This window comes from Etheostoma cragini, chromosome 5 (genome assembly GCF_013103735.1).
Source record: "Etheostoma cragini isolate CJK2018 chromosome 5, CSU_Ecrag_1.0, whole genome shotgun sequence".
NCBI classification, from domain to species: domain Eukaryota; kingdom Metazoa; phylum Chordata; class Actinopteri; order Perciformes; family Percidae; genus Etheostoma; species Etheostoma cragini.
In genome coordinates this window covers 18,040,798-18,067,568 of record NC_048411.1, presented here as the reverse complement: position 1 = coordinate 18,067,568, position 26,771 = coordinate 18,040,798, and the positions used below count along the sequence as shown (strand labels likewise).

Below are 26,771 nucleotides of genomic sequence, written 5' to 3'. Positions count from 1 at the left end.
AATATTTAGACACTCACCTGATCACTTCTATGACATGACATGATTACATAAAGTGTTGTATTTGTCCATTCACCTGCTGTTAGATTGACATGTTGCCTGCCCTAAAACTCCTGATGTGTGCACCGTCCTCCCTGGTAAAAAAAAAAAATACCTTAAAAAAAATCTAATAACATGGCTGGCTAACTGCTCAGCCCACAAGTCATGCTGTTGTGAGCTTGCACGAAAGGAAATATAAATAAATTAAAGTCGAGCTCTGACATCAACTCATTGGCCTTTTCCTAGAGCCCTCTGGAGATTTTAAAAAGGACACAGTCTGACTTTTGGAAGAGAATATTGCTGTTAATCCTTTGGACTTGATCACAGTTTGTCAGGTAAATCCTGGAATTTGGCACTCTATCATTGAAAGAGAAATTTGGCTTAAGATGTTGGGCCCCTCAGGTATTGCAGAAAGTCTTCTAGAATGCTGGGAAGACTTGGAAGTTTGATGTTTACAGTCTGCACTACTTAAAGCTTTACTACTTAGGCGGCTATTTTTGTTCATGTGCAGAAATTGCACAACTAAATGCTGTTTTTTTGTTTTTGTTTTCAGCATTAATCAAAGAGTAGCTCCCAGTAAATAACAACAGATGAAAAAATGTCATCCATGTCATGCATATTCTTAATACATAAATAGACTTCAGGAATTCTATGCATCCAGGACTGAAAAAACCCAATGGACATGTTTTATTACAGACCATGGGTTGTCCATATTGTGTTTGTGAATGCATCATGTGGTGTATATACTTATCTGAGATTCCTGCCCATCATGATTCCTTCCATCAAGGCTGACTGTGTTCCCCGGAGCGTGAGGGAGAAGCTTATCATCTGTCTCCTCATTTCATGCCATGTAGCAGGCAGCTTTCTGAAATGGAACAAACTCTGGATGTAGCCATCGTTGACACACCTTCCATTGCTACATAGGAGACATATGGGGGAAGCAACAGACACAAATTTAATCATCATATTCAAAAGGAGTTTCAGGTGTGATATTCTCCCAAAAATGTAACCTTTCCGCTGCAGCGTTTTCAGGATAAGGTGAGCTGGCTACAACCTTAAAATGTGCTGTAAGCTGAGATAACCTATCCGATATCAGCAACTAATGAGGCAGAAAGAGGAGCTGGAGCAGACAGACACTATCATTTCAGCGCCATACGTTTTCTTGTGCAAGATAAGCTTTGTCAGAGGTCAGATACTGTGCGATATTTGACCAATTTTCAGCACTACTTTTGGCAACGGCTGTCAATTTGAAGGCAGCTTGGATTGCCAGCCGTGGTGAATGAGCAGCTGCGGTGCTTTTGGCTCACAGGGGAAATCTGTTTTGGGCTGGTTGGAGTTGAACTGCCAAACACTTTTACTCCTGGTGAGAAGATTGCTCTCATGTTTTATTAAACATTGCCAGCGGCACCTCTCATCCTTGACAATCTGATTCTACCAAGGTCCACCTCATGACCTTAATGTTCAACCGATGGGGTGTTGCAATTCACTCGCTCTGACCCTTCCATCCACCTCATCAGACTCATGGGTCCTTTGGGTAGAATTTATAAGCCACTATCAAAGTGGATTGATATCTTAGCTGCCTCCCCGCATCGTACTTAACTGTCCTTGCACTTAAACAACCTGTCATCTTTGCCCCTTTAGTTCACTTGTCCGATTACAGACAAGGCTAGACTTCACTTTATCATTTATTCTTTGGTTCTCTTTTACTGTTAAGGTGCACAGCAAACAACCTTCTCATCCTGAGAATGTACATGTCCTTTTGGCAAACATATTACATTTGGGTCAAGGCCTTTCAGCTTGCCAACAACTGAAATAAGAGCCTGTCTAGTCTCCTTGTCTGGCCTCTAGAGCTGTCACCCGAACTGTTTTGTAGTAGAGATTTAATCCACTATAGCTGTCATGGAGCAAATGATGCTGGCATTAAACTATAAAACACAGTTCTCTACTGTATTTTCTATTTTACCATGTCTCTACACAGTTTCAACAACAGAGGGAATAAGAACTAGATAGAGAGAGATATTCGTTTGTCCAAAAAGAAAAACTTCTTCACCGGCATCGTTATTACAAGACCACAGTAAGACTATACACCCGTGCTTGCAGCTAATAATAGAAGGTGTACTTTAGGCACACCAGAGCTAAATGCTAATGCCAGCATGCTGCAACACAGTCACAGCCTTTCTTATAATAGCATCCTCACAATGACAATGCTAACACACTGGTACAACCGATTTAACAATTTTTGATTGCCAGAATGTTCTGGGAACGTTTATTGAAGATTTGGTTTGGTAAGTTTTCGGTTGTGTTTAGGTTGCATAAGAAAGTTGGTTTAACGTTCTCGGAACATTAGTTTTTGGTTACATCAAACGTACAGGACTGTAGTCACATTGAATTAGAAATGTATTTCACAAAATCTAAGACCATAAGACCAAGAACAGACATTTAGCACTCAGAACAACAGGCTGAATACGGTAGGTGCCCATTATGTAAACTGTAACACACTAACAGTTATTCAACTATGCGATAGCACACAGAACCAGGACGTGGAGAAGTAACTATACCGTTGACAAGCCTCTCCCGGCAGCACGTTGTTCAAGCACCCATCTGTGGACCCGTTCCTCCAGCTCTAAGGCCTTCAGCCATCTTGCTTTCAGCTCACGATTAGCTTCCTTTGTTTTTTTGTTTACCACTTTCACCATCTTAGTTTAGCGTGTTAGCATGGTAATTAGAACAACACACAAATTCTAGCTGAGTTGGATGGGAATGTAATTAGTTTTGCAGGTATTTGGTCACAAACCAAAGTTTACATGGAAATATTAAAATGTGGAGCTCACCAAAGTTATTACCATTAATCCTGAGGGAGGTATCAATGTGTGTACAAAGTATGGACCAACCAACTGACATTTCCATCCATACAGCGATGCTGCCAGCATGACAAAAACTGAAGAAATAAATAATAGATGAATGAAACAGATAAAGGGATTATAATGAATCCTCCATGAGATACATAGGCCTATGCTTAATTGTGGCCTGAAAACTGGATCGCTGATTTAATTACCCCTACAACTTCATTACCATAACTAAACTGGAAATTAATGAGAGGATTGTTAAAACATGAGTATTCTGTGTGTAGCCGATGATTTTGGTGGGGGAGAAACTAGCTGTTTGATAATTGCCTTAAATGTATCATTTTCTTCTTCTTCTGCGTTAAAAGGAAACAAATCTTTAGATGTCGAGAGCTTATTATTGCTTTATGTCACTGTTGTTAACATATTTCTTGGATCATTGTCAAGATGGCAGCCTCCAGTAAGAATTATTTGTCTCTCAGTGACATCAAAGCTTCCTCACGAGGCAAAAAAGAAAATATGAGAAAGGAGAAACGTTTGTATCTAAGAGTAAGAAGCAGCTTTTACGCAGCGACCAAACATCTGCTTTTCACCCAGCCAGATCCCATCTGGTTTCTACTTTTTGAAACAGCTGTGAAGCAACACAGGGAGGTGACATCAGATGTGTTGTCTTTTTAATTTTTTTCTCGGCTCAATGATCTTTTAGATGCTACGCTTTCACATAACCATCAATTCGGGGGGGGGGAAACAGAATTAAATCATCCTCAGAAAACTTAACGACTTCTCTAGTAAGAATATGTATTCTTGTTATTTGTATTGGATACATAATTTATTAATTTAACAGTATTTATATGAGATTTTGGTGTGGCTTGCTTGAGAAGTTGTGTAAAAACGAGGCAACACCGGCAAATGTCACAAATCTTACTCACACATGTCATTTTCCTTTACCCCAGAAGTGACTCAGTTTCACTCAAAATGCACAGCAACCCCCAGCTACTTCATGCATTTTGATTATTTGTCCAGACATGTAAACTTCATTTCAGTCGTCAATCGGGCGTGATAGCCAATTTTGCTGTAAAGTGGCTGCTTGTGTGCGTAAACTAGAGAATGTGTTGGCTGTGCAGAGGGCTGCAGAATGCTGTCCTGCCTGCCTTGCTGTGTCTGATTTCTCTGTTGTGGTAGTGGAATTACTCTGGGGATTAACAGGATACTGGCAGCACCCATCGATGGGACAGAGATGACAGCTCCCATCATGCAGTCTCCCGCTTCAACCCCTTCACTACTCCCCGGACGTAAAGCGGCACAAACAGCAGTTTACATGAGTACGACAGCAGGAAGAAGTCACGCATCGCACAGTAGAGATTAGGCTGAACAAACTCTTCTTCGGCTGCCTGAGGGTATTCAACCCAAACATGGAGAGCTGTCTCTCATGGCCCAGTTTGGGCTGGATTAGGAAACTGCAGAGAGCATTTCTCTGCTCAAGAGTTTTGAGGAAAAAAACTATTGGCATGCTTTTCCAGTAAAAGAGTGAACCAATTTTCCAAGTACATTTTGAAGTTGTAAGCATCTCTCTTCCCATCTCTGTTTGTGTGGCTATTACAACATAAACAAATACCAATACACATTCTGTACTTTAAAGACTGGACAGGATCTGTTTGAATAATCAAATTTCGCCGTGTCTTTTTTGGGGCCGGATGTCCGTTACCTCACGCTTTCTTTGTGTTGGAATTTTAAACTCTGTTTTATTAATGAGGACTATCGTTAACTCCTTCTCAGATCTCTCCAGGGTAATCCAGCTAGCTATATTATCTGTCTAGCTAGCTGTCAGTTGCACGACTAAAACATTTTTTGAATGCACACACGTTCCACCAAAACAAGGCTATTTTGCACACGAATTCCACAGAGTTGAAAGGCTGACAGATCATTCAAAATCAAAACATTGACCGTAACAGGCACCGTAACATTTAACAAAGTGGAAATTTTGGATGCAATCCTGTTCCAGAAACGACCAACGGGAGAGCACTCCCAGATCATGTGAAGACACTGTGTGTACCTTGTGCTTTTATTGGGCAGAGAGTGCATAACGGGCTGTTAATTATTTTTCATGTGGTGCATTTTCACATCCTCTCAATAAGAAGGGCAGAGCGACCAGATATCACTAAGAACTGATAAAACATGGATACCCTCTTACAGTTTTTAGGGTGCACAGTAAATAACTTGGATGGATGAGCAAAGGCCTCCGCCAAGGGACGCTGTACGCCTTGAGTGCTGATCTTAATTGAAGGAAAAAGAGGAACAAGTAGAAACAAGTAATGTTTGAAGTTGGGAACAGAAAGGCCACCATCCTGTCACCTCCTCTGTAAAGTAGACATCTTAAGTCCCGGCCGCTTGCCTTTCCAGATAAATTTGGATACCACTGAGTCTAATTTACACAAGTAGCCAGCAAGAGGGGAGAGAGGTAGCAGAGAGCTCACAAAATTAACCCTGGGTAAAACATTTATTTTAACCACTGAGATACGGGCTTGAACAGACATGAGAGAACCATCCTCTTTTCAGCAGAGTATTTATGTTTAATAATCTGGTTTAAGCAGGGGAAGACCTCAATGCCTAATATCTAAACTGATTAACAACAGGGATGATAGAAGGGATAATAGAACTGCAGGCAAATCCATTTAAATGAAGTAGTGCAGACTTAGACCAGTTCATTTTAAAGCCTGATAGGTTTCCATACTCCTCGCATAATGATAGAAGGTGAGGAAGAGACTGAGAGGGGTTTTCATCGTCATAATGATGTTGTGTCGTAGTCTATATCCTTGACGTCACACTTCCGGGTGCATGTATTTTTGCTGATGTCCTTTTCCTTCTGCTTTCTTTGGGTTAAACTCCGGTGGATTTATGTGGACTATGGTTAACTGCTCCTCAGGTCTATGCAGGGTAAATTGAGACAGCTAGTTAGATTATCTGTCCAATCTAAGTTTTCTCTTGCATGACTATTTTGCAGCAACTCCATTCAGAGTTTAGCGCCACCCTTAACAATTGTGATTGGTTTAAACAAATGGGATTAAATAAAAGCACGTTTTTCTCCCATCTCGGTGGATGGTCTGGCAAAGTGAGACTAGGCAATGCGAGACTATAGCCACCACTATAGGTCTCCACCAACAGTAAGCCTTCCATTGTTCCTCCTGTAGGCCACAGGTTCATGTCACTTTAGCAAGCCCTTCTGTCTTCTACAGACTTTGCTGTTTATTCTGGACAGTTGCCTGCAGAGTACTACTGCATTCATTAGTGTTAAAAATCAACATGATGCCAGGGTTCTTATGAGTTATTTAAACACCTTCAGCAGATTTGAATTTTGAGCCACATTTTCAGAGGTGTTGATTCATCTTGCAAGAAATGTCCACACTTGTTAACTTAAAATAACTCTCAATTCAAAAAAGGTCACAATTTATCAACACAGTGAAACTCGCTGTGAACACAACTTTTAGGAAAAGATTAATAATTAATTATCAAGATCAGACCCAAGCCGCACGACATAGAAAACACTTACATGGTGTTGATTTTTAACATTCTGAGAGTTCATCATCAAGTTAGTTTTTATAATCTAACATACGGCTTTATCTGTAATAACCATTAATAACGACATATTTTGGGTTACTAGGCAATGCAGGATGAGCGCCGCTCCTCCTGGCTTAATCTTAACTAAGGCACTGAAAGCTTCAATGATTCCAAACTGAGAAGAAATATCCGCACACTTAGATCCATGCAATGTTTCACTTAGCCAGAATATGAGCGGTTCAGTCTTAGCGGTTAAAAGTGCTTTGTCTTTTTAGCTTGCTTGCTTTTTTTAGTCCTGAGAAAAAAACTCTCCTATAGACGGTTTGATCATGTACCTTCTGCAGCAGTGCTTCAGATCCTCTGTTCAGTACATTTATTTGCTAATTAAAAAGGGAATAGTTTGCCACTTGGATAATGCATGGATTAAATAAATAGGCAGCTCTTGCTACCTTTACAGAGTCAGGCTAGCTATGTCAAGTCTTTATGTTAAGCCTAAAGGCTAGCTGGGCAGCAGAAGCTCAGTCTGGGGCAGAACTAGTCCAGTCCTTAGGGACTTGGCTTGGGAACCAGAGAGTCAATGGTTCAAGGCCCAATACGTCCCAAGTACGGAGTGTGGACTGGTAGCTACAGCGACAGGTGCCAGTTCACCTTGAGCAATGCACCAAACCCCCAGCTGCACGGGGCAAATTCATTGGCAGCCCCTTCACTCTGCAATCTCTCTATTAATGCATGTGTAAGGTCCTGATTGTGCAGGTGTGTGTATTTTGGGCCTGTGTGTAATGTGTAACTCCAAAAGAGTAAAAATATTTAATATCCGCAATGGGAATCAATAAAGTATATCTTCTTCTTCTAACCAGCCCCTGGTTTATTTTAATTTTATTAATGTAATTATTTAATGAAGAAGGCAAATAAGCGCCATTCCTTTAACAACAGGCTATAACATCACACCTAATGGCTTTCTAGACAGTTTCTAAGACACTCATAAGTATTTATCAAATCATAACTAACATTTACAACTGCATTATTATCATATATAAACAAAAAGCAAACATATTAATACTTAAACATTTTAAGCTCATTGAAGACAGGCTGAAGGGCTTGTGGTAGCCACATAGGAGTATGCAGATTGGTCCACACACACACACACACACACACACACACACACACACACACACACACACACACACACATACACACATATAAATCATCTCTATGACTCTATATACTCGACCTTCAATGGTTAGTAACACTGTTGTTGAAAAGATATGTAAATTTTACTGCCCTCACATTCTGAGTTTGCGATGAAAATGAGAATGGGAACATTAGAGCTCCGTGTGTGGCTAAATGCACCTCAGCAGAAGAAGCTAGCACTATCTGTCAGACAGAAGGATGATGTACATTGAAAACGCATTCCCTTGCTCGTAGCACCCGCATCTATCACCAGTTTATGGCCACTCTCCCCACTCCAGCACATCTCTGCTGAGACATCCATCTATGTCAACATCCAAACTTGCATATCCGGACGTCTGTGTTGTTTCTCTGTCCTTTGAGTGTCCCTAACATATTCTTGACAGGTTTCACCATATGTTGCCTCTGCATCTGTGAGCTACTGTGGACATTTCACCAGGAAGGTCACAAAATTAAGATTTTTTTTAAATTTGTTGCACAGATAAATGTCACGTTAAAGGATGGGTGAATGTGTGATAATTCTGACAAGTCATTCCCCAAATGCGGTACTTCAGGTGACTAAAAAGGCAGTTTCCTTACAAGAGCACGCCTCACCTATTTAAATAAAGCTTGGCTTGGGAAATTACTCTAGCATACAGCTGACGATTCCTCATGTCAAAACCGTTTCATTTACATAGCAAAGAAAATTGGGATTTTGTTGACTTTGCAGCCATTAAGGCCTGCTGAATTTCACGAAATATTTGTTTTTGAATGAATGAAGGAAGTTTCTTTTGAAAAACATACAAAAGAATAGTCAAAAGAACTTAAAATACCTAAATACGAGACACACACGTTTTTTACAATAAAAAAGAAAAAGCAAGAATAAGCCTAATAAATGAATAAATAAATAACCAATCAAAATATGCACATGTAATACATGTATCCATGTCCTCTTCATACAGTCTCCAGTTCTGCATTTGTGAGTATGAATGTGCATGCAACACTACTGAGAGAGTATCTGTACCTCTACAACTGCTTCAGCACCACTTTTGGGGGGTAAATCTTCTCAGCCTTACTCAATACACAGTGTAGTTGTCGTTTCTCTGTGCCTGAGGAGCAGGTACATGGGAAAGGATCTAAATTATCCTTGGGCAGCACTATACAGCTTACTGGAGCAACCCAAACACACAGATGCTGCTGCAGCTTATCACAATGCTGCAGTGCTAGGGAGGAGCTCAAATAAACTTACAGCAGTAGCTTGTGGCAACTTCCTCCCGTCTTCAGATACTGGGAGGTTTGATTGCACACTCTGTGTGTTGACATGTCGCCTAATCCTCTTTATAAGTCAATGAAGCCCCATTACATTTACCACTTCAAGTCTGCAAACAAGTAACTTTTTTGGGGCGAAAATGGGCACCAAGTTCAACCATTAACATATTAGCACCCGTGGTCTGTTTGTAATGGATGGCTGTATTCCATCCTACTGAAATCTGCGCCCTGTTCTCAAAAGATACACAAACTAAAAAAAGCCTGTGGCATCTCTTTTATGCAACACCTGCGCGTAAAAATATAATGAGGGTACATGCATGAACATACATCCTATCTATCAGCTTATCTGTTAAGAAAAAAATTTAAAATGAGGAGAAAACTAAAAAAATAATTTTCTGATGCAACTGGGCTGCAAGCAAGTAAATCAGTCACTTACTCACTCACTCACCTTTGCTTTACTAACATAGCAACTCCATCAGAGGGCACTAAAAATCCACCTGTACTCTCAACTATTCAGAGACCATTAGCATCCAAATATCACTGGAATTACAGCTGGGGAATTTTTTCATGGCAATATGTGAACAACTGTAACAGTGTCCATGGTTGGTTATATTTAAATCTAAGAAGAAAACCCCTCTTTACCAATCTCTAAACGTTGAATGAACCATGATAATGAGGTAGGTGTGAAGCAATGTTTGTCCTTATTAGCCTGATTTTCCCTGGTTGAATGGAAAGGTTTGTTTCTATAGTACATGCAGTCAAGGTTGCAATTCCTAGTCTATCTGTATAGAAAAGCATCCATAATTATGGGGAAGAATAATAAACATACACATTAAACAACTGGAATGTAGCTGTAGAGAATTATGAAAATTCAGAGACAGTTAGAGTTACTTTTTTTTAATCTCCAAATTGTGGATGGAGTCAGTGGCGGTTCTACATTAACTTAAAAATGTACAAAAGTGTAACACGAGCAGAGAGCAACAATACTATAAAATATTTAGAATAATATACAACTAAAATGTAGAATACATTTGCACCAATCCTTCATCACACAAATGTGAAAACACACTAAAGAGAATCTAATTACTAGCCTACACTATTGAACAAAGAACAGAAAACACAATCTAAAACTAAAACCTGAGCTTTCCGGCCATTCTTGATGCAAAATCATCAATGATGTTATTTTATGTAATCTGCTCCCCTATTGAGTGATTGATACTGATGCCAGCAAGGCCAGTGAGCCGTTCCTGGGACATGGGTGACCTCAGGTATGAAAAGCTCTTCTCTGCTCGAGCCACAATGACTGGTAGAGTAAGTCCAATCCAAAAGTTAGGGTAGATGTCTGATAGATCCTTATCATGCATTCATGTGATAAGCTCAAGGAGGGTTATGGTCCCACGTCCCCCCCTGTCCGGACCGTTTCATTTGGGATACCCAGAAACAGAGGCTCAGATTTATGAGTCTTCCTCCGTGGGTGCTCATGGGCGCACACCCCTTGAAAAACACGCTTATTAACTCAACAATTAAGCCGTAAAGTAGGCTATTTTACAACTCAGGACAGCCCCAATTACAGATAGGATTGGAGATGAAAAGTTTAACTGACACGTAACCGCAATCAGCTTGCTCCGCTAATGCTGAGCACCCACGGTATCGGCACCTATGCAGCAACCCGTTCAACCCAGAGGTGAACTGCCCCCCCCTCCCCTTTATCCCTTCTCACACAGCTTCTTTGTGCACGGCATCTTCTTAGAAAGCAGGGCGCCTGCAGCTGCAGGGTGCGCTAATTTGCCAATTGTCCACACAATGAAATTATAGATTATACAGTAGAAAACCGCTTCTAGCATTTTTTCAAGTGCTCTTGGCGCCCCCCGTGTGTCATAAAAAAAAGGCAGCTAGTGGTTGTAGTGTGTCTTTTTCAGTAGACAATGGTCTCCGTCACGAGAGAACACTCTAGAGGTAAAACAAAAATAGATACCACTTTCAGAAAAGTATTATTTCTATTTAAAAAGAAAATGTATTTTACCTCTAAAAAGACACCATTTGTAGTTAAATCCTACTTTCAGGAACGTCTTACAACTTCACACTATAAAGACCGAGAGGTGGGTAAAGTAACGTCCACTACACGCTTCCAAATTCTGCTTGTGTAACATGTATCCCCCATTATGGCTATAGTAGGTTTCCCTCTGGGTCAGCACACAGTGAAGTCAACAGATTCGGCGTTTAACAATCCGTAGACAGAGTAAAATGTCACGTTTGATAATTTGACATGACAGACAAAGCAACGTAGGGTTAATCCTACCAGCTGGTCACTGGACGTGGCTTCCTGAGCGGATGAACAGTGACAGATGATAAGTTTAGTGCCCTGAGGATTGCGCACAAGACAGTCCGTGATCTGCTAACGGCCGTTTAACTCCGCGGAGCACCAGCCGCGGCGGCAGTCTGCAAGACCCACTCAGCCTGGAGGACTTGTTGAGACACTACGCTTAGAGAGGTAATTATCATTCGAAATGAAAATTCTCCGTGACACAGTCTGAGCTCAAGACTCCCACATTTTCTGACCGGGCACAAAGTCTCAGGAGATACATCTCCACGTTACGCACAACTTTTACGCACAACCGGGGAACCTGCCGATGATCAGATATCGATGCGCTGTCACCTGCAGCACGGACAACACTTCAATCTGTACTCACACAGGTGTGATTATGGTGATTGTGCTAACCGCAGGAATGGATGAAACGATCCGCTTCATGCTTTGCTGAAACGAGACTAAACCACGGTCTGGGAACTTGTCTTGAACAGCTTGCCGCGCAGTGTGCCAAAATGAGCTTTTACTACCAGAGCTGGAGGATCTTACAGATATTTTTTGCAACAATAATCGCAGTTCTCACACAAGGTAAGTGACCTGGAAGTAATAGTTTGCGTGTTGTGGTGTTTTGCAATGTGAACTGGCCACCAGGGATGAAAACAAGAACAGCTTCTGCCAAAGTCACTGTTACTGCTATAGCCTTCTCTAGAGGTTTAAATAATATATAAATGTCCTCATTTGTGCAGCAAACTTACATATTTTACTCCACAGTGATACAGCGTTCCAGTGAGCCAAACATGAGCAATTATGAATCATGGTGAAGGGGTATGACAGCAGTGAGTGGGATATATTGTGGGATATATTAAAACATTTAGAATGAAATCAGTGAGGAGTAAAATACTTGATGGGTTTATATTACAGCTTGAGCCATGCCTTAACGCTCAGTAATTTGCTTCTCATGAGGAGTATTGCTTTCCCTTATGGATGTCTGTAATAAAACTGTGTTACCCTAATTTCACAGGGCAAACACGAAGCAGACAATCTAAATTCCCAACTTTGATAATAAAGACAAGCACATCACAAAGGCATTTACTGTAATGCCTATAACTTCCTTATAGATGGCTATTTCCAGTGAATGCAGGCTGGCTCATTCATGTAGATAAAATGTTGAGAAAAGTGGAGAAATTGTGGTAAAACAGATTTTTTTTAAATCAGCTTTTAGAGCCTCATTGGAAATAGCAATCCCTACCAATCACTGCAAAAAGCTTAAGCCTCCCTCCTTTCTCTCTCTCTCTCTGCCTATCTTCTCCACCCTCTCACTACCAGGCCTTCAAGGCATTACATATAAGATCACATTATTGCTGTATGTTTGTTTATGTAAGATAGGAATATGATGGTCTACTGGTGGAGTACTTTGACCAGACCATGACACTTTTATGATAAGAAGTCTTGTCATCTAACTCTTCTCCTGGAAAGTAGGTAAGAGCAGGCCTGTTTCCCAGCTCCATGGTTGCCAGCAGATAATTCACCGTCATGACATAAAGTAAATGGCACAACAACAAATCAGCAAAAGAGACTTGACAACAGAACATAAATAAAATACAACTGGAAAGATTTCAACTCACTATATTTCATCCATTGTTATTGTAACGGCCCTAACATTTGAGTTCAGAACAGGCAAGTGAAGTCATTTACTTAGGAGTGCTTTAATTACACTAGGTGTCTGGAGCAGACACCACATTCTACTTATGTTTCTAACACTCCAGACCTTTTTGGATCACAGTTCTTCCTTCTTTTTCTAGATGCCCTTTGAGAATTATGCAACTTTAAAAAAAACAAAGTCCCTGGATTACCAACAGCTTCAACCTCTTTTTACATCCCAAGGTGACTGTTAAGTGTCTAAATGTGTCCCAAAAGACTCAAAACTTTGTATTCTCACAGATTTTTCTCAGCAAGCTGTCAGACCCTTATGATGGCTTGTGGTGCTTTACTAAAAATGCATGTACTGGAAAGGTCAGCCAGTCAAAAGATGAAAACACATGGTGCTAACATCACTATAGAGAATGTAATCTGCTACTGGTGCTTAATTAGTGTCATTTGCATCTAGGCCATTGCCAACACTTGCTTATTTTAAGTCATCAGCGCATTGCTAGATATGTGACCCATAACGCTAACATAAAGAAATGATCAAAAACCTTTAAAACACTGCATGAAAGAGAAATTTGATTGCATAAACAGTTCCTTTATTCTCTCAATTACTGATTAAAAAGTAGACATCCGTCGTTGTCCTCTGTGATGCTATTGGGAGCCGACTTACTTCTGCAAGCTGTTGTGCACATATGGTAAAAGTCATTACTGAACATTAGAATTCACAATGGTTCCTCAGCATTTTAATAGAATAACACAAAGATTGATTACAATTGGAGGAACAATGCTAAAAGACAAGCACGCTAAAAAGAAGCTGACATGCCAATGAAAATATTTTAATATAGAGCCTTAAGACAAACCGCAGGGTAAAATGTAGCTCATTAGAAACAGCTGTGTTTTTATTAAAACTGCTGATGAGGAACATTACTTTGAAATGGATTTGTATTAATCCCTTGGTAAACGGTGCAGTTAGATACAGCACAGAAAAAATGTCAGCTAACTTACTACACTTTTTATAGTTAAGTACCATGTTTGCTTTCCATTTGAATGCATGGCAGTAAAGCCTTTAATGGAATATAATGGCTTCCTATATGTGGCCGAGCTGAAAACACAGAGCAACCAAGGGATGTTGTACACATGAAAATTCACATATCCATTTTAAAGCGGTTTTCAGCGGTACAGCAGTGTTAGTTTCATATGAACAACTCTGCATTTGGACACAGAGAAGGAATAACAAAACTTGATCAACAACATAAAATTTGAACATTGGTATAAAGGGAATCCCCCCCCCCCCCCCCCCCCCCCTTGTAGAAAGCACTTAACCTACATACTGTGCATAAAAAAAAAAAAGCATCAATGCAGGGCATTGAAAATGAGCAGTCTTGGAGAGGTTGCTTTTAGAGGCAGTTGTAGCATCTGGCAACACATGTTGTACATGTACATGTTGTACCATGGCAACACTGATGCTTTCTGACTCAGCCAAGGAGGAAGAGGAGCTCAGGGTCTTCAAAATGAGTGATTTGAGAGGCTGGAACAGCTGGTGCAGCGGATTTGCTCTTGTGTTTATCAGTTGAGGCCAGTACTCTCATCATGATGAGAGGACCACAGTTACCAACAGTTTTGCTTACATTGGCTTCTTGTTAAATATCCAAACTGTTGGCCAAAGAGAAGGATGGACCATAAACAGTGCCTGCAAACCCTGCTACAAAATAGACTTATCCCATGTATGCTTCATTTAAGTGGTCTCCTGTGGGTTTTCTGGAATGAAAAGCATATGAAATAACAAGCAGAGCACAGATGACCCATCTAACCCGACTGTAAAGAGATAAGCCTGCATGTGAAGTACTTTGTTGCCACATTGGCAGTGCATTCTCCCGTCAGGAGACAGTGAGCCAGTTTATAGTCACTCCAGCCAAAGCTGCTGCCAGCTCGGGTATTAAACAGCACATCTGTCACTGTGGCCACTGGTAGGCAAAGCCAGGACTGCCACGTTCCCAGACCCAGTCCCTGCCTCATGCAGTGTGTCAGCAAACTTGACTGACACTCTTGTCTGTCTGTGGAGGAGAAAGTAAAAAAAAGATGCTGTTGTCTTCCGCCGAGGGCTGTTCGGTTGACATGATCTTGACACATGCTGTATATTCAACGTCGTGTGAAGTGTCAGACCATGATGACAGGCTCTTAGCCGGCGTGGATGAGCGAGGATGAAAAGCAGAACGGGCCATGAGACATACCTGCCAAATGCCAGCAACCACGAGAGACATTTCAACTGATCGACGTAGAAAAGCTTCAAGCCTTCCTCGTTGGAAAAATAACAATTAATAATTCAGTGACAGACATGTGTGTGTCTGCCAACTATTGTTATACTTTCACAAATGCACCTTATACAAGTCTATAGATCTAGAGGTAGCATCTCATTTGTAAGACATTGTTAACGTTGGTAAATCAGTGGGATGATTTGTTTAGGTCTCGGATGCCATACCAAAGCTGTTTTTCCAACCATGCTAATGCAGCTTCCTCAATTTTATTATAATCTGCCAAGTAAACCCCAGTGTTTTTTGTCCTTAATTCACCAAGTAGGGCAATTAGCCACCAGATAAACAGCGCACACTCAGGTCAGCAGCTATAATCTTCATAATTCTATCAAAATGGACGTTTAATGAGGACACATGATGGCCGAGTGACCCCTGCCCATGTCCACTGAGACACTTAACATTAAGCTTTTAAACCAGATCAGGAAATGTTTATGCTGTTGGTCTGTTTTGTTGTTTTGTTAAAAGGTCATTCTACACACTTGTGATCGGTATTTAACAGTCAGACAGTAATCCTTGGGATCAATGTATGGGTCTAACACAAAGCTTCTTACTTACTGACTTACTTACTTACTTACCTACTTTATTTTACTGAATAACAAGATGTATTTCATAATATATTATTTTACTTCACGTGGTGATGCTCTACCATTCTTGTTTTTTTTCTTGGAGTGTCTGCTGGGTATTTACAGCCCTGCTGACAAGCTGAAAAACCATTATAAGCCCAGTTTTTGATGCCTGATTTGAATGTTGTGCCAGATGTATCAGATCCCACCTTTCCTCCCCATAAAGAGAACGCTGATCATCCATGAGTGAGGTGAAACTGGGGCAGTGGAAGGGTATTATTGAAATAATGCTATGACAAACAATCATTTTTAAGTCAATTTTGAATTACTGCTACTTGCATTTAAGTAGCATTAACAAGTCATAAAAAGTAACTTACATAGAATTCATGTTTAGTACATTATCTTTCTGTGACATGATTTGTTACACAAATTAAATTAGGGACTGTACGAAAAATATAAGCGGTAAAAAATGTATGTATTTTTCTTTTGACGTTAGGTAGGACTTTTTCTAACCTTTTCTCTAATCTAATACTGATATTTTATTTTAGCTGTCCTCTGCAAATGCCGTAAACTGTTTGGTAAATAGTCAGAAAGACAACTTTAACTTGCACCATGTTATTAAGGTTCACTTTACCATATGCAGAGGACAACAATTCTGTCTCTACATCAAGGGTTTACTAAAGTTTCAATGATGCTGCACATCAGATGTTGCATTAAGATTGGGATAAAGGGGGGTACTGATATAAGATATATTCGATGGACTATATTCAACTATATTCAACTGCTTGGCTGTGTAGCAATATAGGGGTGATTGTCACACTCTGTTCTCATAAAGCTTATGCAAGCATTTCACAGGATGTTCTTTTTGTTGAAACATGTATCTCACTAAAGCACAAGGACGAAGGCCCAAACGGTTAGGACTGACACACACACACTACTCTGTTTGTATCAGTCCGGTTAGGACTGATACCACACACACTCACACACTATTCTGTTTGTATCAACCTATAAATAAAGGAACAAGGAACTGTCTCGGGGCAACTCTCTTGGGTGTTTCAGCCGAGCAGGTTGCCCTTTGTACAAAGTAGTTTGGTTGTCCCGTGTCATCTCTTGAGCCATCTTGAACGTGAAGAGAGAAATCTCTTAACAGGTACACAATTAAACAAGTTTTACCAATGTAATACTGCTATTATTATTTTGATATGTTGTGGGGAGAGTGTTGCAGCTTTCTTCTAAGTCAAGAGGCGGGTTCAAAGAAAATATGAATATCCCTGCAAAGGGCTTTGCTTTTTATGTGAAAGTAAACAGAAGGTTTTGGCTCTCCTCACACCAATCATTTTTATACAGTCTCTTAGCAAAGCTGGAGTTTAACTGCTGCGTTTTCCCAGCCTCAGAAACTAAAACAAACGGACCTTGTTTACCTATGTGCTCTGTTACAGGATTTTTTTCAGGTTAAGCTCAGAGGCCTTTTAGTGTATTACATTGATGCTCCACTCAGTTGATCAGTTGGCCTTGGATGACTTTTTGTGCTCAGGTGTTTTATGCTGGTATTTTTCACAGTATTTCGATCTCAAATGTAGAGTAGAAATGAATTCCTTAGTTCTGTTTGAGTTTCAAGTAGAATTCCAGTTGCTAAGAGATGTGGTATGACATATTCCTGTATCTTTTAACAAGCCTATTTGCTATTTTTACCTTACAGATTTGAGCAGTAAAGAGCTAACTGACTTTAAGAGCTCGGTGCCTTTCCCTGTCTTCTTGCCTGTCAACTATGAGGTGCAAGATGCTGACTTCCTCTTCCTGAAGGAGGCTGGGCAGGACTTCATGAGGAACTCCAGCATGCAGAGCCACACGCAGCCCTTTGTTATCTTGCGGGCAATCCGGCAGCCAGCTGTCAACGCCAGCTACGGCATTATGTCCACAGAGCAGCTTGTGCCTCGAGATTTGATCCAGACTGTGCAGCATTTCAACGTGCCAGACGTCTTCACCTTTGACTGGAAAATCCAGGCCTTTGTGCTGACGCCTCGGGTTTTCTCCTCCAAGCCCAAAGTGCGGGTGCTCTTCTATGTTGCAGGGAGGGACTGGGGCAGGGGGGAAGGAACTGTTGATGAGCTGCCGTGTGTCACAGTGTATGCTTTCTGGCAGACCCAGGAGGTGAAGGGTTCTTGTGCCATGGGAGGCGAGAGAGGAACCTGCTTGGCTGAGCTAGCACCAGCACCTAGCTGGTTTGCTCCAGGGTCAGAGGGCACCAGCAGGGAGAGGCAGGACCCGTCTACCGGGAACCCTGTGGAGTTGTACTACCAGACGCAACCCAAAGTCAATGGGAAGTGTGATTCTGTGGATGGAAATCGTAGGGCTGACTCAGAGCCACAGCCGGAGTTTGTTCCTGTCACGCCCATGCAGAGGATTGGCAGCGTGCGTCTTCTGCAGGTGCCCAAAGGAATGGCAACACTTTCTCGGCTCAAGCTAGGCAATGCCATTGTCATACGGACATCCTCCAAACCGCTGAAGAAGACTGATATCGCCACCTTCTACATACTCATGGCCAGCTCTGTTCAGCTGACTAACTTCACTCTCAGGTAAAACTGTGATTTCCGTTGTGGCTGTATTTTAGACATGCATTACCACACACTGAGTTGAAATATTGGATTTTATTTTATTTGAAGGGGACGATGCCAGGCAAAATGAATTGGTCAATAAGAATTCAATACAGGGAATCTTTCACTCACAGTATTAGTGCCTCTCTCTACTTCATGCACAAATCCTGTGCCATCAAAAATATGGGAATATTGGAGGAAATGAGATTCAGCATGGATTATGGCATTTTCTCTGAAAACATGACAGGGGGCTGACTGTGTCTCTGGGAACTGTGGTAGATTATTCGAGTCAAATTAAAAAAATGCATGTTTGACTCAGTGAGCACAGCCGGACCACATTAAGGGCTGCGTCAAGAGTGGTAATCATCAAGGTTGGCGTGAATCAAATAAGATCACGTGTAGCTTGTGACTCATTATTGCTCTGCTATAAGGGGTAGACTCGGGATCTGTGGTATATCAATGCACTGTTATTGAATATATATATATAAAGATCATGGGGATTACCGGCATAGATCAATTGCATTTCTTCATTTCTCAATTCAAAATATTCCTATTTGATTGGAGATGAGAGCATTTGTGGTTCCATTTTAAGTTAATCCTCCAGAGGTCTCTGTGACCTTCTAGGTACAAGAGGCTAATTTTACACAGATATTCTTTTTTTTTTTTTAGAACTGTGCTGCCTCAAACTCCTGATGTGTTATCCTCTGGAGGATGAAAATACAAATGAATGAAGGAGAAAGAACAACAAAACTGTGTCTGTTCTCTGCATGTCAGTACTCCCCTTTTCAAGGTGAAATGATGCAACATGGGAGATTGGCACCTCAAAACTGCATTTGAATTAAATGCCTCCATCTCGCTGTGCGTTTTATTGATGGTTTTCATGGTCTTCTGCGGCGTGATGCCTTTTATTATCATCATCCAGACGGAGATCAAAGAGAACCATGTTGCAGCATATCAACATTTGTCGAGGTTAGCTGTCAGAGCAGACATGTAGAGATTTATGCTAACTTGATAAAGACAGATTTTTTTATTATTATTCTACACTATCTGCTTTACTTAAAGCCAGCGAGTAATTGGCTGCCAGGAGATGTGAAATACGTCTCAGTTATTCATTTGGGTCGTGTGTAGATTTAGGTCATGGGTAAAGGATTTCATAAATCCGTCCTTCACATTGTGTATTAATGATAATTTATGTTGCTGTTTGCAGCGCTGTTGGATGATGTCCAATGAGGTGTCCTGACTTAAGAACTTGCTCAACAATAAAATCCTTCAAGGCATCTTATCTATGTGTTAGTTCCCGGCCGGGAAGTAGTAACGTAATTTCCTCGTAGATCGGAAAACTCTGTGGTACACAATCAATACCTCCTGGAAAATAAATAATTTCACAGTTACTTCCGACTTGACTTGCAAATGCATGCTTCGGTGGAGGCGAGCAGGTGAGGGGACAGTCATGCATCATTCATTTTTCACCTGGTCCTGGATTCATTCACTTAGAGTAGACAGTCCCTAGCTCAGATCAATTGTGAATGCTGAAATAGGTCAATATTGATTGAGCCGACAGCTGTGCATGGACGCACATGTGCTCGTCAGGTTTCGTCAGGAGTTGAGTCTCTCAACATTTTTCTCGGGTCATTCACTTCCTTTCTGGTTTACCAAAAGGAAAACAAAGAAACAGGGTGCTGAACGAGTTCTTCATCCTAGGCTTCGTGGGCTGTCTGGATTTTCCAGCAGACTCTGAGAAAAGTTAAATTACGTTGCAGATCTTGGCTTTGCATGAATGTAAAGGCCAGACAACGTACAGTATTTACATTCCTTTTCCATCTGTCTCTTGATTTTTGCTGAAGCAATGAAGCCAAACAAGAATTCCTGATTCTCTCCTCCCCCCCCCCCTTCATTTTGTCACTTTTAATCATTGCTTCTTTAATTCATTTACTCTGTCACACGTTTCTGAACACAAAGCTGAGAGCAGAAATGTTGCTTCCACCTCATCTTTTCCACCTCTCCTCTCCTATCGTCCTGCACGATATGAGGAAAATATCTAAATGTGATTAGTTTGACTGATATTGCAATTGTAATATGAGTCATGATATTGAAGGGAAGGATTTTTTACATTTCTGTTGAAAAATATTAAAATGAAAAGGATTATAGTGTGAATTTTACGAGGATTTAGTCTGTTGGATACAATTTGTAGGCCGGAACTTCTCAGCACCACCACAACACTTACAACTCAGAATGGTTTGATACATATTTTGCTTTCAACAAATATTGCGCCCCCCTTGGAATTTGGAAATTGCGCCAGTCCATTTTGCGATTTCAATAAAAGTGCGATTTATTATGCAGCCCTAGCTCCTCTCCTCTCCTCTCCTCTCCGGTGTCACTCAGTTGGAAGATTGGCAATGTCGTTAGGAAGCTTAGTAGTGAGGGCAGTAATGTATGGTGACTTTACCCTGAAATAATTTTTTTTGCATCCCAAAAACATGACATAATAGACTCACAGTTATTCAATGACATAGTGCTACCCTCCCCCTGTTTATCTGCACATTAATAAGCCCTATGCATTTCGGTCTTCAACAGCTGTCTGTGTGCTTTAACACTGTCGGTAAGACCCATTAAGCTTTGCTTAATACTCTCTCATCAGCATGATAAACCTGTTATTGATGTCTGTAGCTGGAGTCAAGGGACATACAAATTTGAGCTCGATTGACAGAAAGACAAGCCGCACCCGCAAAATTAACCTGCCACTCTCATGGAGAGTTTGATAAAGGTCAAAGATAAAGTGTTGTAATTTCATCATCCCACACCCAAGCGAAGGGTAATTAAATGATCCCTTTAGTGTACGCTCAAAAAGGTGAGTGGAAGAAGTATGAGCTCACAGTTTTATTTTTGTTTTCTTCTAAACGGCTATAAAAAGCCAGCGATGGTTCAAAATAGTTTGTCTTGTACTATGGGTTTTATTTAAAGGCAGCAGTGTGGCGATAAATAAACCCACGCTTCTGTATCAACAGGCCACCATGTCATTGAGCTCTTCAACCAGGGAGTCTATTCATTCATCTGTGTGACAAATAGGACTTTTCACATCCATTTTTAGTGCTGTGGTGCCTGCCATCTGGCAGGCTTGTTGGCATGAACGTATCTCCAACTCCCTAAACGGCTCCATAAGTACGATGAGCACGTTGCCGATGGCTGGCCATCAGACTGGATAAACGGTGGACATTTGCCCGCATAATTAATGATTGCATCTGTTTCCGATTGCAACGGGGTTCACCGGTGGCACCGTGGCCCCGCAGTGATGGATTCCCAAAGCCAAGGATGGTAACACAAATTATATCAGGGAAGCAATTACAAACCTTATGTACTGTAGCATCTCGATAGAAGCTATGGTGATAAAATGCAACTGGGCCCGGATGTGTAGCCCACACAGAGATTACAATCTATCTTGCACGATAGGTCTTTGCTCAGACTCAGTCTCTGTTTTCCTGAATTATGTATTTTGCTTTTTGGAATAGTGCAATTGTTTTACTTTCCTTTGTTGGCCATGATCTTTGAAATAAGTTAAAAAATACATATGGGGAAAGGAACTGACTGATGAAGGCCAAGATTGCATGTCTGTTCCAGTTTGTGTGTGTGTGTGTGTGTGTGTGTGTGTGTGTGTGTGTGTGTGTGTGTGTGGCAGCAATTTTTCATGCGTGCATGTGTGTGGGAGTGGATGAAGAGTATGTAAAAGGTAAAAGAATAGTGTCACTCATGCCTTGCCTGGTCAGAAGTGAGATGGATGGCAGGTGCAGCACATGAGAGCTGCTTTTCTCACACACTCTCAGCTTCACTCTCCACGGCCATCCATCTTCCTTGCCCGGTGCCTCCCTCTGCCCACTCCCTCCTTAGGGCCGGCTAACCAAACCCATGGACACTTGTCCCTGCTTTCAACCACTCAGGAGAAAAACGCCTTTCCAGTTGCAGGGGATTTCACTTATTTGGGTAGAGGGCTTAGAGAGTAAAAGAGCTTCAGATAAGTCTTCTTGTTACTGCCACTTTTTATTAGTTAAACTCTGCTCCACACAGCTCAATACACTGGTGTTTCATCACAGCAGAGTATGTTACACAAGTCATTACTAGATTAACAGACCTCCTAGGTTTTCTAATTAATACACTGTGCATGCCATCCTGCTTAGTACCTCATTGATTATGCCGGATTACATTGCACTTACAATTCTCTTCAGTCAGCATCAGTGGTGCTATTTATATTATATACAGAAATAGGAAATGCAAGTTGTGGAAGGCTGCACTTTTTAAAATCATATTGAAATTCTTTGATAGATTTTGCATGTGCAAAATTCAATGCATTACATGTGAATGACATTTTCAGCCATGCTAGCGCCGTTCATCCAGACTGAAATACCTAAAAAAAATTAAAAAAAACATTGGATAGATTGCAGGGAGATTTGGTGCAGACATTTATGGTTTCCATAGGATGCATCCAAATTTCTTTAGTGATTCTCTGCCTTTTCCTTTAGTGCCACCATGAAGTTCACATTCACAGTGAAATATCTCCACTAATTTGATAGGTTGCCGTACCATTTGGCTCAGACGTTCATGACCCCCGTTCAGGATGAACAGGAATAACCAGATAATAATAATAATAATCCAATACTAATCCAAATAATAACCCAGTGTTAATACTTCTGGTTTATGCAAAATGACATGACCGTCTTGGTCATGTCATTTCATCAGCCCCGGGTGGACTTTGCATTTAGTGGTTATAAATTTGCAAATGTAAGCATTCTAACACGCTAAATTAGGATGGTAACCAGGTAAACATTATACCTGCTAAATATCAGCAGGTTAGCGTGGTCATTGTGAGCATGTTGGCATTCTGCTGTTAGCATTTAGCTCAAAGCACCGCTGTGCTTCATGCTCGCATGGTGCTTTGAGGATGCCCAGGGTGCTGCAAGATTTTATCATATCATATCAGTATTTATTGTGCGTTTTTAATAATGTTTTACCACATTTCTTTTAAATCTGCAACTATTATATTACCCATGTTTTTTGTTTTATATCCAAACATATCAAAACAGAAGAAAAAAGCAATAAATATAAAAAAATAAAAATAAAAAAATCCGTTATGCTGAAGCGTGTATGGTTGCCGGTTGTCATAGGAACACAACTCGCTTTCTGGTGATTTTCAGGACCTGAGCAGTCAGAAAAATAGTGACCATCAGAGCAAGTCTCACAGGAAGAGACGACTGTATTTGAGCCGCAACAAAACCAAAATCACAGAACACTACCAGGTTTTTCGTTAAAACATTAACAGGCCTTTAAACCTTTCCCTTCCATGTCTTTTGGCAAATTTTAATAGTCACAATCATAAGCTAAATATTTCATCTGAGACTGCACGTTGTGTAGCAGCATGACTTGTGCTATTCATGTGAACATGTGCTATTCTGTTACCGCTTTTGTTCTGCAATTAACAGTGGTGCAACCTGCTTCTTGTTATCAGCTCATCTTTCATCTTCCCTAACCAGAAAGTTTATAGCTTTTAAATCAGCCCTGCACGTATTTCTCTTAACTCATTTAGCCCCTGTATTGTTGGCCACCCCTTTCTGCTCGCTACTGTAATTCAATCTAATGCAGAGTACACAGAGAAGCTACTTTAATGTAATGTACTAACACAGAGTGCATGCAGCCATACAATTTTTGGCTCCTTTTTGTACTTTCTTTAATGAGCCAACTCACAGCCAAAGTTGGAACCCTGAAGAACCCTTTCCTAAGACTGCAGCAAACTCTGTTGCCAGAGATGCTCAGAGGTTAGAGGCTTCTTTAGGGTAAAGAATATGGCCATTACGTGTCCACAGACTCTAAAAAGTGTGGCATTCAGCTGTGTGCAATCATGACCCGAAGACTTGGTTTTTATTTTCCAGCACCGGATGATTCTGCCTTTTAGCCCTCTGCTGCTCCCTGGTTTAACCTGTGGTAATCAGATGAATTAGCTGCTGTTTTCTGCAGCTGGGATGGAAACCGGCAGTCTCCAGAGGTCAAGATGGCACAAGATTAACACCATGATTGAAAACTGCTGTCATCCCTTTTTAATTTTGACCTTCAACCTGTGAGGTCTTTGTCTGTTTGAACTTTCAGAGGTGTCACAAATGTTACATGATGAGACAAATCCAATCTTTCTGACAAAGAGACAGAGGGAAAAAAGGGTGACCCTTCTATCTTGCACTTCTGCTGTTAAGGCATTGGATCAGACATTGTTGGTCTACAGCAAGGACTTTCCACGTTGAGATCAGTGGCCACTTAAGACCTTCCTTCCAGATTACATGTGCAGATGTTGGCACGGACAAAGGTTCACACATACAAGCATACACACAAAGCTCACCACAAATCCATTAAGAGGTCATCTAAAATATATTAATTAAGGTCATGCATGTTGGAAAGCTGATTTGTTTCATTGTGCTGAAAAGGCCAGCAATGTCTTTTCTTTCAGTCAAACTCCCAACCCAAAGCAGGAGACTGGTTCAGATGGCTGTTGCTCCTGTCTTGGATTACACCTCCTCAGAAATTCATATTGTGTTTAACACTTTGTGTTTATCTCAAATATTCCCCTCAAATACATAACTATTTCAGAAAGCTTGTCTGAGTCTTGTTATGAGTACTGAAAAATAAAGGAGCTATATTTTGTGAGAGTAGTTAGTTAGGTAGATTATTAGTATTGCTACAGCAGTGGGCTGGAATTTTACATGTTACACATGAGTGTCCCCTGGCCTTACTTGATTGCAGTTCTTATAGATGAATATCTCATCAACATTTGACCCACTGCAAGCTTGGTATGCCAAGCACACTGGAAAGGTGTACATGTTTGGCTGCTAATGCGGATCATTTACAAATTAGAGGCAACGAAAACAAATGATCACTAGCACAGTTTAAATAATGAGCACACATAAGGATGAACACAAAGAACAATGCTTTCTTCCAAATGCAAGAGTTGATGAGGGTGGTTAGGTAGGTGGGTGGCAGTAAATCACTGATTTTTTTACACTTTGACACCAGTCTAATAATGATTCAGTTTTATTACTGTTCCATGTGAAATATGAAATGTATGAGGCTGCCTTCTTGTTACAGAAATCCTGAGCAGGTAGTTTGAATGAATGAATAAATCAAATATATTCTATGTGATGAATTGTATAACAAACACTGGGAATTGAAACTGTAAAAATAATTTGTCACAAGCAAATCCCCCCCCAAAAAATGTACATCAGAAAAGGGTTAGGGTTAGGTGTAAATATGTTTGGTTAATTGTTCACATTACATGCCACCTACACTTTGGAAAAATAAATATTCATTGATCCAAATACCATTGGTTGTTAATATGGGACATTCTACATTTACCATATTCTTGACCTTTTCATTTTTGACTTTCCACAGAGCGACAGTAAATAAAGGCGTGACCTTTCGAACAGCGACACCCAGTAACTCTTTACTGTGGGACATCACTCTGGATATGGGTGCAGATGGAGCCATTGCAGTTATTTGTCAGAGGAAAGCTCCTATACCTGGGAAAAGGCAAGTCGCTTCTATTTACCTCAACCTGGTTGCCACTGTATGCAATCAATGCGTACAGTGGCTTGAGAAAGTTTACACACCCATGCTAAAGTTGATTAAAAAGACTAAAAAAAACTTTGGGAAATTGATCTCAATGCCTTAATTCAAAATCCAACCTTATAGGGACAACAATTTTCTTTCTGAATAAATAATTTATTGTAAATAAATGAATGTTCTTCCTTAAAATACAAGGGGCAAAAGTATACACTTCCCTATGTTTAATTCCCATAGATGCAGCCACATTATTATTTTCAAAGACCAGTTATTTCATGGATCCAGGATACTATGCATCCTGATAAAATTCCCTTGGCCTTAGTTAAAATTAAAAAGAACTGAAATAGCCCCCCATCATCACACACCCTTTTACCATACATAGAGATAGGCATGGGGAACTTTCCCTAAGATCTTCTCTCATTGCAAATTAAACCAGCTATTAAGCTAACTGAAATAAAACCATGCCAATCTCTAGGTATTTAGATTATATTTATATTTATTACAATACATTATTCACTCACATAGAAAGTTAATGACCTTAAAAGGTTGGGTTTCACTAAACGTTTTGAGTTAAGGCATTAAGATCACTTTCCAAAATTGTTTTTTTATTCCTCTTTTTAATCAACTTTAGCATGGGTGTGTAAACTTTCTCAAGCCACTGTATTTAATGTGTTGTTGCTGGGAGTTCATAGATATTCATAGGCTTTAAATGCTATTGTTTGAATGGACAAATAACACTGCAAAGGTCCAAAGATAATTTTTTCATGTACTGTTGGTTGCAAGTGCCTCTTGCTGACAAAAATAGCAATTTTGTAATGTACAGTGGGTACGGAAAGTATTCAGACCCCTTTAAATTTTTCACTCTTTGTTTCATTGCAGCCATTTTCCAA

The 26,771-nt window shown here is 40.5% G+C and overlaps 1 protein-coding gene across 1 annotated transcript in view; it reads left to right on the top strand.

The window, feature by feature from the left end:
- The first annotated feature begins 11,130 nt into the window (after positions 1–11,130).
- Positions 11,131–26,771, top strand: part of LOC117944829 (transmembrane protein 132D) — a 31,756-nt gene continuing 16,115 nt past the window's right edge. Inside the window, exons 1-3 of the mRNA XM_034871991.1 lie at positions 11,131–11,763; positions 17,397–18,273; positions 25,711–25,848. Of these exons, the coding sequence (XP_034727882.1) occupies positions 11,601–11,763; positions 17,397–18,273; positions 25,711–25,848 (1,178 nt within the window). The 5' untranslated portion in view covers positions 11,131–11,600. The remainder of the gene's footprint in view (positions 11,764–17,396; positions 18,274–25,710; positions 25,849–26,771) is intronic.